At 35.3% G+C, this 14,074-nt stretch overlaps 1 protein-coding gene across 1 annotated transcript; it reads left to right on the top strand.

Annotated features, from left to right (window-relative positions):
* The first annotated feature begins 748 nt into the window (after window positions 1-748).
* On the top strand, window positions 749-13,455 carry LOC121411434. Its single transcript, XM_041604169.1, has 12 exons — window positions 749-907; window positions 2,217-2,318; window positions 2,996-3,089; window positions 3,780-3,847; window positions 4,486-4,604; window positions 5,496-5,571; window positions 8,270-8,733; window positions 9,226-9,361; window positions 10,157-10,220; window positions 10,771-10,947; window positions 11,458-11,778; window positions 12,500-13,455. The coding sequence occupies exons 1-12, from the start codon at window positions 791-793 to the stop codon at window positions 12,544-12,546; spliced, it is 1,785 nt and encodes a 594-aa protein (XP_041460103.1). The 5' UTR covers window positions 749-790; the 3' UTR covers window positions 12,547-13,455.
* The last annotated feature ends 619 nt before the right edge of the window (window positions 13,456-14,074 follow it).

Below are 14,074 nucleotides of genomic sequence, written 5' to 3'. Positions count from 1 at the left end.
AGAAGTTGTGCCTACATGAATAAGATAAACACTCCTTTTCCAAGCTTGTCCCAACCTTTGGTTCCGGCCTTTAATAATTGGTACATACAAATTCTCATGCGCTTAATCAGTTGTCAATCCAGTTGTTTTAATTCTTGGTAAAACAAATTTGAATAAACCTAATTTCATATAATAAAATACAAAAGAAGTGGGGATATCACGGGGGGATATGACATCCACAGCCCACCTAATGAATATTCATAAAGATATATAGAACTGTTTCACCGGAATATTAATGCAAATCTTTAAAAATTCAAATATAACTTTGTTATTTGTTATCCGATTTTGATCAAATTTTCAACATTATTTTCTGTGAATTTTACTTGATTTATTAAGATATAAATATTTCCAACCTGGACCATTCCTTTTAATATAGAAAGCAAAAACGTGCAAAAGAGGTCGCCATCAATTCACGCCTAACCGCTCACGATGGCGGTCTCCTGCGTTCATTTATTACAGTATATGCATATGTTTACATTTATAATATTTATACTCACATCCTTATTTGTATTTATTATGTAATATGACCACATTGTTTATATTATGAATTATTATTATAAATAATTTTGTATTGTGTTTTTGAACGCAGAAATAAATGCAAACAAACAAACAAAAGAACGATTCTAGGTTTCTACGGGTCTCCTACTGCGGACATACGCAACACAAAAAGGGTCTGTTTCTGAAGTCTACAGTAGACTAGTCTATTTCGCGGCCTATTCAAAATCAAATTTTGTAATTTCGGAAAACAGAGATGGAGCGTGATAAACAAGATCACTTGGCCATTTCTTCAGACAAATCTCAAAGTGCGAACTGCATTAGGGGCACAGATAGAAGTGGATCAGTTTCAAAATTATTCGGCTTTGGAAAGGTGAGAAATAAAACGTTACATTTGTTTGGTTGTTGTCGTTATTGAACATGTCCCATCTATTGTCTTTTGTGTATTGTAATACTAGACTTGTCTCCAATTTACAGACCCTCTGCACTATTTTAGTATTTATAGACTACTATGCCAGTACTGACTACTGACCTCACAGCTCAGGAACGTTGTTACTAAAATGTTAGAAATACTTCTATTATTAGAATTGTGCATTTGAAATTTCATCATCGTTTATTAATTAGAATCGTTTATTGATTTTCTAAACTTGAATTATTGTAAAATTGAACATGTATTTTATTGTAGATTTAAATAACCTCGTTCGTAGGATGAGTGATTATGTGCAATGTTCGTTTTACTTTACTGTGAATTTGATGGCAAAATTCAGCCCTCGAGCTGCAATAATTGAATAAATACATCTTGAATCTTGAATGAGCATGAGATCAAATGGATAAAGATTAAGAGGAGGCAGAGGAAAAAAGAATAAAAAATTAAAGAAAATTGAAACCTTGTTGCCTGCCTTTCTGACAAATTAGAATGTTCTAATTCTGCAGGATGTTTTCGATATTAAGGAGAAATTCTTTTCCTTATAAACAAAACAACAAAAATGCAGTGTATTCAGTGCAAATCAAATCTAATTTCCATTTTCAATAAAGTGCTTGCATTATTTAATTTAAATTATTAGGCCTAATTAAATGTCTAATTTTGTCTTTAAATTGTAATATAAAGCTGAATAGTACAGTATACTTAACCTCAGTCAACTTCAATTTTTTTTCTTACTCTTTCTACTTTTTCTTCAGTCAAGACAGAGTTAGAATCTGTCTTGACTGAACTCACAGGACTCTGTAAGAATTGAAGTACGGTATGTATGCCAGTACCGGTGTGTTGGCTCAGTTGGTAGAGCGTCCGTCTCATAACCGGGAGGTCGGGGGATCAAACCCCGGCCGCGTCAGACCAAAAGACGTTAAAAGATGGGAGTTGCTGCTACCCTGTTTGGCGTTCAACAATTAAAGGGATAGAGCCTCGTCGATCTGGCGCTGCACGGTGGCTGCCGGGCCCACGATCAATTGGGCAAAGCAAATTTTCGGATTATTTCATTTCATGTCTATTTCGAACAATAAATTATGGATTGGATGATATAGGTCTAAAATAAGCTTTAACTTGCTTAGTGCTAATTATACTATCTATTCTATACATAGAGGCTAAGTCTTGTGTCTTATTTTAGCATTATAAAAATGCAATCATCTAAAATGTCATTCGTGATTTAAAATCATATATATAAAAATTGTTTATTTGATTACAGACAGAATATTCGAAGGAGGAACATTGGGCAATTCAAGCAGCTTTAAGGCAGCGTCTTGGACCAGAGTTTGTCAGTCAGAGAGCTGGTGCTGGTGGACAAAAGGTAATTGACCAGGGGCCAGTAACACAAAGCTTAGCAATCATAGAACTTTTTTTAAGATTGGTTGCATTGACTACAATGTACAATCAGTCATGAAAATCAAGCGTAAGATTAATCGCTAACCTTTGAGTTACGTGACCCAGTTCGCAATTGCATTTTGTGCATGAGCAGTAAAAGGTCATTTGAGATCAATCATCAAGGTGGTTTTCATATTCACTCTCATAAGAATTTGTGATTGGATGATTATTTGTATATCCCTTTTGACATATTATTCACATCCACTGAAGAGTAACAAAAGTATTTATAATCATTGCTATTTGACAGTTGCCCAAATAATAGTAAATCTAATCAAAACAAATTTATTGTCATAGCCCTTTTTTTGCACCTTGTTTGTTTGAAAGGAAATGAAGAAGAAGCATGAAGAGTGGAGGAAGTGGAAGAAGAAGAAGATGAAGAGAAAGAAGTAGGAGGATGAGTAAAGGAATGATATGAAGGAGACAAAGTTGGAGGAAGAGGTGAAGAAGATCATCTTTATCAATTTTGTAAAAGCATCAAGGATATCTAAGAACAGCTACATGGAATCCTTTTTGATCATATAAATTTATTTTTTATTATTGATATATTATTAAATGCCTTTAAAACTCAAAGTTTGAATTCCAAGTGTTATAATTTTTGTGCAGTTGGCCTATATTGAAGGATGGCGTTTAATCAACTTGGCTAATGAGACGTTTGGCTTTAATGGATGGTCCCATTCTATTACAAATCAGACAATTGGTAAGAGAAAATTCCCTTTAGCAGGCCTTAGTTTCTATATTTTTTAAGGCAAGACCACTTTTCCACAAGAACACATTCTTTATATTACAGCACAAATGGGAAAAATACAAAAGGGCACAACAAGGAATCTCCAAGGACAATTAGAGGGAAACCTGCAGCTATTGATGTCCCTGAAGAAGTTTGAGCCTCCTGAATAGAATGACTGTATAAAAATTAGTTTTTCAGTAAACTGTATTTAGCTAGGACTGACAGAGCATCAATTGAAGAAATGCAGGGCCCCGTGACATAAATCTTAGCGACTGATTGTGAGGCTGATTTTTACAACTGTTGATACACAATCATCAATCAATGAAATCAATTGTAGAAATCAGCCTCAAGATCGATTGCTTAGCCTTATGTTACCTGGCCCAGATAGGGTTTGCATTCTTAAGTGTGAATCCCTCCAGAGCAGCATAAGAAATTCTTGAAAATGTAACATTACATTTCTTATTCTGGTACTTTTGTCTTTGAAAAGTCACCTTTCACAATTCCTTTGATAGCTTAGTGGTAATTGTACTGTAGAAAGTAGAAAAAATATTTTTGAAAACCACTTATAAATGTGGATGTGTGGGAAATTTGTATGTACCATTAGAATTTAGAAATCTGTATTTTCCTGAACTATTTGTTTTACTTTGTTCCTTTTGTGCACAGATTTTGTAGATCATGTTGGAGGAAGATTCTACGTGGGTGTGAGTGCTATTATTAGAGTAGAGCTCAAGGTGAAACTTCATTTTTCATACTTTTCTTACATTCCTTTAATTGGTTACAAGCACTTGCATGTCTGTGGAGTTTTTTTTAAAGAGTCAGTTTGCTATAAAGAATGGCCTTTTGTTGATATTACATTTTTTTTGCATGAAAATGGAGTTTAACATGAAGCTAAGACAGTGCAAATATTCTTTATAGTTTAGACTTTAATGATGTAACTTGGCACGTACATTCATTGGTCTTAGATTGAACATATATGCAAGATGTTTTTTTCTATGTGTTGGGTACTGCATTCCCAAAGTATCACAGTACTACTATAGCAATAAATCAGGGGAAGGTTTTGTGGAGCAAACTACTTCCTCAGTTTTTGGCTAGTACTTGGTACATAAGGTAAAAGGTCATAAGAGATAAAGACACAATCACTTATAGATCGTATAGATACACTATAAAATTTGAATCATGAATTGGGTGTGGGAGTCATAATTTGATTAGATAAAAATCTGTTTGTGAAAAATCTTTTTCTAAGTAATACATTTCAGAAATTTTGTTGTTTTTGGTGTGGAATATACTTCAGATCTGCCAATAGCAGAGACATAAACTTTGATTGCTGAAATAAAAAAATCCATCTAGTTTCATTTTGATTTTGTGACAGGATGGGGTCTATCATGAAGACATAGGCTATGGAGTTAGCGAAGGAATGAAATCAAAGGCTTTGGCATTGGAGAAAGCTCGTAAAGAAGCTGTTACCGATGGGCTCAAGAGATCTCTCAAGTAAGCACTCTCTCATTCCAACACAACATTAATGAAAATATTTTTATCAAGTTTTACTTAGACAACGGTTAAATGTGGTAGCTGGAAAATGTCACTTTGCTTATGCTTTCATGTCTATAATTTCAAGGGGCAGATCCAGGGGGCGGCACATTTTCTCCAGGAAAATTTGACAAGCAAGCAAAAAAAATTTCACAAAATTTTGTGCCCACGTAAAATTTGAATAGCACAAAAAAGGTCCTCATATGTGTTTTAACAACATTCTTATTAAAAAAATTTGTGGGGCACACTCGTGTATCAACATATTTACATTGAAAATATCGGCTATGACTTTAAAAATGGAGGGGGGGGGGAGCATGGGCTGGATTTGCCCCCTGGATCCGCCACATTAAATGTTTATTATATGGAATCCTGACCACATGCTTTACTGTACTTTGAGATACTCTTCACAATAACCTACAGCTGTATGTTTCTTTCTTTGTCTATTTTCCTCAGAGTGTCGAGTGTTATGCACGACACAGGCAAAAAAATAATTTTTCAGGGGGGGGGCTACATTACACAACCTACTGCCTTAATCTGCAACATAGGAAAAGCTTTAACATTGCAATGCATGAGTATTTTTCGGGGGGGGGGGTCAGTTTTGTTTATTTTCTATAGCTCTTTTGAGCGATTCTGGGGTGAAATCACCCCAAGCCCCAGTATAATTTTTTTCCCTGGTGCTAGAAAAACACTGTTGTATAGAATTATTATTTTCCAATTCTAGAAGATATACACCCCTCTCTTAGACCAAAGTTAAATAAAAAAAATGTTTATATTGCACACTTGAGATGGAATAATCTTGTTGACATGAATAATTGAATTTCCTTCATGTTTTATTACATTAACCATTTTCAGGAGCTTTGGGAATTGCCTAGGGAATTGTCTGAATGACAAAACATATCTCCGATCAATCGGGAAGGCACCAAAAATGGTAAGTAGATGGATGGTAACCATGTGTGTGATTCTCATGTGTGATCTTGATATTATCTTGGATGACTCTGAATTGGATACCGTAAATATTCCAAGAGTTAAAGGGCAAATATTCTGTGAATCGCAGATGAGTGGAATATTGGCCCTAACGAGTGGTATTTCATGAAATCTAGCAATCCATAAAAGGGGAAAATTTGATTCAGCAACTCAGCAATCAGAATCAGTTAATATGGCCTCACTAAAATCATCATAGAAATGCAACTTAAATGCAGTTCATTATGAAGTCATTAGGTATCATTGTGCTGTATGCTGCTTATTGCATTACATTCATTGCATATTGTACATGTTTTATATTTTGAGCATTCACATCAGACTGTTGAATATGGGGGAATACCGAATATGGTCTCGTATTGAATAGCAAGTTTTGTACAGGAGCCCATGGGATATTCGTCGGATTTTGGTCCTTTTAGGAATACGCTCTCTTATTGAACATGCAATTGATGCAGACCATAATACACATTTTTAATGCATCGCTAAAATACTCTGTTTCAAATAATGGAGATATTGGATATCTGCACACCATGATCTCAGTGAGGAACTTTGTGATTAAAATCACATCCATTGATCCAAGAATATTACTATCGAAGTATTGATTGGGTATTACATAAACCTGTAAAATAACATGATTTTATTCAAAAGATAATTCAATTCCTTCCACACAAGTGCATACTTATTCCAGTTTATACAAATTTTTAAATATAATTGAAGTCAGCCTAATAGGGTTTTCTAAATAAGAGAATTATAAGAAATCACAGATCAACTCACCAATAGATTCAGCCTAAATTCTGCTTAATCTAGTCCAATACAGGTTTTCAAAGCTTCAGCCATCAAGGCTGCTATTTGGTTTGAAGGTGAAATTCAAATTAAATCAAGATGACAGCTAAAATGGCGAATGCCTCAAACTGCATGTGTCCTTCACAAAGTCTAACAGATGCATTGCCTATAAAAGTACTGGAAAGCTCCCAAAGTTTACAATCTCTCAAAAGTATCTGAAGCAGCTGTTAAAGAGAAAGGCTCACTGAGCTCACTATAAAGGACCTTTACAAGTTCACTACCCTAGACACAACACAATAGATATGTAAATTATCTCAAGTCATTCATGATGGCAAAGGAATCTCTTACATGGAGTCTCTTAGCAACCTGTATGTGGAGTGTAAATTAGCATTCTTTTCTGGGAAAAGTTGATGAAATGAACTAAATACATTTTCAGTGTGAAATCAGGATTTGAATCTGATGATACATGTAAATAGAAGCATAGGGGAAGGCGGGGTAAGTTGAGCATAGGGGCAAGTTGAGCCACCAGCCCCAGGCCAATAATGAATGAGTCAGACATTGTGGTGGTGTCATATATTGATGACCCATAGCATAACCCCAACCCCACCACATTGTTTTCAACTTTGAAACAAAAAGTAGTTTTTTAGAGGGAAAAATACGAATTTCAGCCAAAAAAGTAAAAAAGTGTGTGAAATAGATAAGTGCTTTATGAACACACACGTCTTTAAATATAATAAAGACATGATAACAACATTATTAGTCCAGGTATGGATCTTCATTCTTGTCATAGTCTTTTATATGATGGATGCATAATAAATGTGTGGATATAAAATTATCGCACTAAGTTCGGACTGGGGTAAGTTGAGCCAAACAGCATGGGGCAAGTTGAGCCATGGTAATTCCTATGGTAATGTATCTTAAAAAACAAACAAACCATAAAAATCGATTGAAATGCTGGCTGAAAGGAGCAAATTTACATGATTGCTCTTTTCCTTTCAAAGGATACTAGTATATAGAGAATTAGCAAGTGAAAAGACTTTAAACAAAAAATTGACGTGCTGGTTCTCCCCTCATACATTTTGTACATAGTTTTTGTGGCTCAACTTACCCCAGAAGGCGGCTCAAACTTACCCCATATATGGGGCAAGTTGAGCCATTTGACATCGTTTTTTTCAAAGGTCACAATGACTTTCAGTGTGGGGGTAGAAAGTTATGTATAGGTGGAAAATATTTCAGAAGAATTAAATTTCAAGGCAAGGTACTTATTTCGACAAGATTATTAATCATATCAATTCTAACATGCAAAAAGCAAAAACTGTCACAACTTACCCCGCCTTCCCCTACTGTTGTGGTTCCGACTCTTGCCTTGAATCCAAAGGGTCGTGAGTTCAAATCCCATCACAGCCTAGCATCCTTAGCCAAGGCATGATCAATCTATACTTGCCACGCATCATCCAGGGTAAATTGTAAAATGTGTATTATGTCAAGCAATAAGAGTTTTGGAAACTCTTAATGGAATGCTCCCCAGGGAGTGGAGAATATGGGTAAGCCAAGATCGAATGACCTAGATCATTGTACATGTCAGGCAGACCTGCCAAACATTAACCCTTAAAAAAAAATATATAGTTCATATAATTTTGCAGTTAGAATACAAAAGTATGATTTTTCTTTAAAAAATGATAACAAATTTCTAAGTAATCAAGAAAAGTGTCTCATTTGAGTAGATGTACGTGTATGTGTGTATATGTTTTCATTGCTCCACTTGAGATAAATTGTGAACAAAGATTTGAAGATAGGGTTGATTGAAAAAAAAGCAAATTGTCATTCTTACTATCAATATCATTATTTTCTTTTCATTCATTTAGCAAGAAACGCTTCACGACATTGTGACAATGAAGAGGACAGACATAGACAGCAATGTACTGAAGGCACGCTACAAACAACCCACCGACTCTTCACCATCAAATCACACGCTCTGTGCCCAAGGTGGCGCAAGCGGTGGTCAGTTCACCCCTCCCATGCCCGTCCATCAGCAATCGAGAACCTCAAGGCCCGTTTCCACATTGGTGAGTCCATCGAGTGCTGATAATCTCGGTGGTGGCAGTGTGAACAGGACCCCTTCCGGTGCAGGGATTCCCCCTACAGGTCTGGGGAATCCCCCTAGTTCATCAGTGATGAGTCGGAAGGCTGGTAACCAGGCAGGAAGCCCGGGAGTGGGGGCAGCTGGAGGCATGGAGACCCCTAAACACGACGGGAGAAAGGCCAACTTGCAGCAGTCGGTGGATGCCTCTCCAATGTGCGTGCTGACTGATGTCATTATGAATGACAAGTAAGATGGTTTTCTTCAATATTAGGTTTCAATTGAAGATGGAATGTGCAATACTGGTACTAACCATATGAAAAATAATCCAATTCATTGTATACATGAAAATTTTCTTCACTTCTAAATCAATGCCTTCATTTGTTGTGACTAAATGAAAATCATGGAACCCTTGAAAATTAAATCTTTTATATTCATTAATTTAAGAAAAAAAAGTTTTTGCAAATTTCTGGAGTGATACATGTCTAGAGAAGTTGCATGCTCAAATAGTTAAACATATCATCTCCATACAGAATACAACTTTTTTTTCACCATGTAAATCTATTTTATTATTCTGTTTAAATCCTTCTCTTAAAAAGCATCTTACAATGATTCTAATTGTACAGTATTTGGGTTAAGGACATGTATCATCCATGCATATACTGTTTACAGGTAGTTGAAGAGATCCAACTTCGACAAAGTTGCCTTTATATTTTTATCATTTTCATTTTTCCATCACAGGAAGTCCGCTCCAGAGACAGGTGGCTCCAATACAGATGACCAGCTGAGACTTAGAAAGCTGAGACAACAACAGAAGCAACAAGAATTCAGGGAGCAGATGAAACGCAAACAGCAGCAGGGCCAACAGACATCCATAGTACGTTTACAGGGAAAAATGTGTTCAAAATGAAATAATAATAGTGAATATTATAGTTGTTTAGGTATGATTGAGATCACAAATTTTGTTATTATAAAGAAGCAAAGAAGAAAAAACAGTCACTTGGCACGTTTCAGGGCTTTGTTTCAGCTGATTTTTTATTCAGGACTTCCCAGTTTTTTATGTGATCAAAATGTTAAATTTTCATGCAACTCACATTAGATTAATATCCATGTCTGTTAGCTTGAATATTTTATATATCACCTGGCAACATGATAATAACGATATATTTACCCAGGGTAGCCACTTCAGTTCCAAAAACTGTTCTCCCAGTGGGCCCTGCTATGATTAGTATTTTCATTTGCTAATCTCAAGTATATTTGATTTGATTTTATACTGCATTCTTATCATTCATATATGTTTTTTATAACATAACAAACTTAATACGATTAATACTTTTATTGGCATGAATCATAGATAAAGCAGACCAAAAATATATAAAATTTAAAAAATAAATTGTATATTACCAAATTATTATAATATTCAAAATTTTCAAGAGAACTGTCATCATAAGCAGAGATGCGCTTATTTAACTGATTAATAATTTATAAAACAGAATGGATATATTTCTTAAAAGAAAAAACATTGATGGATTAAATAAGTAACAGACAATATTGCTTCATATATGATATCTCTATTTTCTTTCTGTCATCATCTCTCTTTCCACCTTGTGTTGTTTTTTGTACTAAGGTAATGCACTGTTCATAATTTCATGTATATATTCCAATTACCCAGGGAACTTCAAAAAATGTCATGCAGCAAAGTGAGAAGGATGTTGCACCCATCCTAGAAATCGATGGTAAGACCTTCAATATTTTTGTATTACTCCTTTTTAATCTGCATTAAAGGTTGCAGATAAACAGATATGTTTAAAGAAAACAAATAGATGTTTGTATTTTTAAAAAAAATTGTCATACCAATGGAGATCTTAAATAGGCAATGATTTCATTAAGCTCGTGCATTGCTGTTATGTAAATGTGATAATTTTCATACAACATTGAGTAAAAATAAAAATTAGCTGATGAGTGACCCTTTGTCATGCATTTTTTTAAACATGGTACCAAAGGATGTGCAAGACTTGAAAGGCAAAACTGATGAAACAATTTCACACCTGCTGCAGTTCTGTAGTTATTGTAAAATTATGATAGTGGGGGGGGGGCAAATTGACCCCCACCCAGCACACTAAGATTAGCTGATATGAGTGTTTCATTCAGGCTCATTGTTTATTGATCAAAACTCAAGTAGATAAAAACTTACTCTGTTTTACTTACAAGTATTCATGCTTTCTTAGCAATCAAATGAAAAGAAATCACCACAAATTTTGGATACATGTGTCTCTATTTTTCCAGACATGCCATTCCCTCTTGCCACATCAACCCCACTTGACACAGTGATTCTTGGAGGCCAGTCTTCTTCCACAACCACCACCACCACTACAACACCTGTTACGGGAACCGTTACAAGTGCCTCTGCTTCGGCTGCTGCTGCCCAACTGTTGGGTGATGATGAGAATTTATTAGCCGAAGGTAATAATGTGCATACATATAGTAGATGAAGAGCAAATTAAAAGAGATGAAATATACACGTAGCATTCAGAATGGCACTTTGCAGACTATAACCTGCTTCAATGTCACCTTTTTGCGGACTTTTCAAATGAAAATGTTGAAATGAGGAAATGAAGAAAATAAAAGTATATCTGTTGAATTGATTTCGTTATTATTTTTCATAAAAATATTTAAGATTTAAAGTATGTATTTATCAATATTACTTTATCAATTAATTAATTCAGTCATTTTATTCATTCATTTTAACAAAAATTGCAGGGGGGGGAATGGACCATTTTATCAGTATTATAGTTTTCATGTTCAATTTAAATGTAAATGAATGCAACTTGTTAAAGTTAAGAATATTTCTATTGAATGAAACTGATTGATCTTATTGATTTTATGACACAGGTTATTAACAGGTTTTACCAAAAAAGTGGATTAGATATCAATCCCACCCACTTAATCTATTTTGCTCTGTAACGTCCTTAGATGATCCAGACTTCTGGGCCTCCCAGTGCTTCCTCGATGCTGCCGAAGCCATCCCGGTGGGACAGACCAACGCCAACAGCTCCAGCACCACCACCATCCAGCAGCAACCCACTGGACCAGGGAGGGGGTGTGGCCTTGGACCGGGTCAGCAAAAAGGCCATGGTGTCTTCCAGCATTCCAAGGGGATTCCCCAACATTCTAAGGGTATTCCCCCGCAGCAGCAGCACCACAACCTCGGGGGTGGAGGCGGTCTAGGAAAAGAGAACGCCTCTGGGGGACGGGTGGTTACCAGGTCCGGAGGCAACAGGCAGTACGGTGGAGGTAAGTGAATTCCTATATTACAGAGGTAGATTCAAATCAGTGATGGATCAAAACACCATCACTTCATAATTTTTAAGGATCGCAATTGTTATGTTTAAGTTTTGATGTCACCTCATTGAATATAACTGTGTTGTACGGTAGTGTTATTTCATCAAAGTGACATCATCCACTGCTTATGAGCTACGTACTTGGGTAGTTTACTTGATTTACGTGCTAGTGTGTGTGCATGAGTGAAATGAAGCACGCACAAACTGTGTTCTATTGTCGTGTAGATGGATCAAAGACTCTATTTAGATTATGAAAGATAACAATATTGCCTGGTCAACTCCATTCTGTAGCTATATTTTCCCCTTTGGGAAAAATATAATCTCTTGGGAAAGTTATATAACTACTGCTAAAATCTATTAAGTGTACTTGGCAACACAGCGACATCTGGAGTTTTGTGCCAAAACCCAGAATGAGAACCTGGCAAGAATTTTGAATGTTTATTTACGATAGTGAAAATTTCAGAGCATTCATGAATTAACTCTCATTAAATTACCCACCCAGTATGAAATCATTGAAATATTTAATATGATTCAAAAAGTATTTAAGTTATCCAATTAACAATACAGCAATGAAATATTTGTATACTAATTCAAGTGGGTTGTATCCATTTTAATGAGGATAAATATATCTTCATTTCATTCTTAATTTACCTTTATTTCCTTTATACTTTTAGATGGTGGAGCTGCAGCAATGAAAAGAAGAAAAATGGATACCATGTAAGGAGAAACTACACCATACTTCAGCAAGGGAAAGTGTTGATCAAAGTTGAAATTACACTTATATTTATGCACAACATTCCATAATGACATGAACATGATTTTATTCTTACCTCATTATACCGAAGATTGGTTTCCAGACAAAAGACATTATACATAAGTGCTTATCAGGGTCCTACTTCCAAGGACTTGCTATAATGAACAGTTTTTATAACAAGCTTATTATCAGTCAATCAAATTGAATGTCAATAACTTCAGACCGTTTGAAAATTTGTTATTAAGACAAATTTTATGAAACCATTCCTATATGTAAATAATGGTATTGATTAATAATTATTGATTTCCTCTACCTTTTTAAGAATATTTTTCCATAGGAAAAGGTGACATTGGTAGACTGACTTATTGTGCAATGTTTGTGATTTCCCCATCTGTTTGAGTGCATGCAGATTGCTTGACAAACCATGACAGTATAAAATCAAGAACATTTGCCAGCACTGGTATTGCCAAGCACATATATAGATCCAGAGTTATTTTTTCAAAAGTGGAGTGTTGTTGGACTAAAAGGAGTCATAATCATATGTACATGATGCTTAATTGGCATATTTCCAAAGATTTACTCATTTTGATGTGATCACTTTAATCTTTCATGTGTAAGTGTCATGGTCTGGTGTTTAGACTCTTGCCTTCAATCAAGTGGTCATGGGTAAGTCTGCAAGCAGAGACTCATATTTGGCACTTGAACCAAAACCATTTCTAGAGTGAAGACTAGACTCCAAACTCTTCTTGTCTGTGTCCTTGCTAGAGCCAGACACAGTCTCACTGAAACTAGTCTCGCTACTTCAGACTTTGCATAATGCAGAATTGCAAAAACCAGGGTTTGTGCCTTGCAGACTAGCCATTGGTTTTGATTTCCACCTATTATATAAATAGTGTACAATCTATTGTACAATATACTGGATTATATGTACGACAAATATAAAATTATCCCGAGTGCAGGTTTATTTCTCCGAGGCCGAAGGCCGAGGTGAAATAGGCTTGCACGAGGGATAATTTTATATTGGAGTTCATATAGTCCAGTAATATTGTATGATAGAAGTTCACTATTTATTATAGTAAATAGATCCCTCAATCTAAGCCCCCCATCATGGATTTTACCATAGTCTAGATCTAGATGGCATACGTTCTTCTTACCTTATATTTGTGAAATTCCAATTGAACACGATGTTCAATTTGTCGTCTGCTGCAAGGGGTTAAACCACGTAAATTTGTATTTCTATCTGCTATCGGAAATTATAAAAATGCTACTTTGGGAAATCGATATACAAATATATCGATTGAAAACAAATTAATCGATATTCTCCCCATTCATTTAACACGGGTTTTGCCATCCAAAAATCGAAAGTTATATTGTACATATGTACAATATAACTTTTTGAAGGGAGGTCACGTGGTACCAATCCAGCCAATCACAGCTCGTATTTTACTACCACTATTTACTATTATATAAATAGTGTACAATCTGTTGTACAATA

Source organism: Lytechinus variegatus, chromosome 3, assembly GCF_018143015.1.
Source record: "Lytechinus variegatus isolate NC3 chromosome 3, Lvar_3.0, whole genome shotgun sequence".
NCBI classification, from domain to species: Eukaryota; Metazoa; Echinodermata; class Echinoidea; order Temnopleuroida; family Toxopneustidae; genus Lytechinus; species Lytechinus variegatus.
The sequence above is the reverse complement of the archived record's forward strand: the minus strand, read 5'-3'. Positions and strand labels throughout refer to the sequence as shown.

Coding starts and splice junctions, on each gene's coding strand:
- LOC121411434 (XM_041604169.1), top strand. CDS start 791: ATGGAGCGTGATAAACAAGATCACTTGGCCATTTCTTCAGACAAATCT. Junction 10,221..10,770: donor ACCCATCCTAGAAATCGATG/GTAAGACCTTCA, acceptor CTATTTTTCCAG/ACATGCCATTCCCTCTTGCC. Junction 11,779..12,499: donor CAACAGGCAGTACGGTGGAG/GTAAGTGAATTC, acceptor TTATACTTTTAG/ATGGTGGAGCTGCAGCAATG.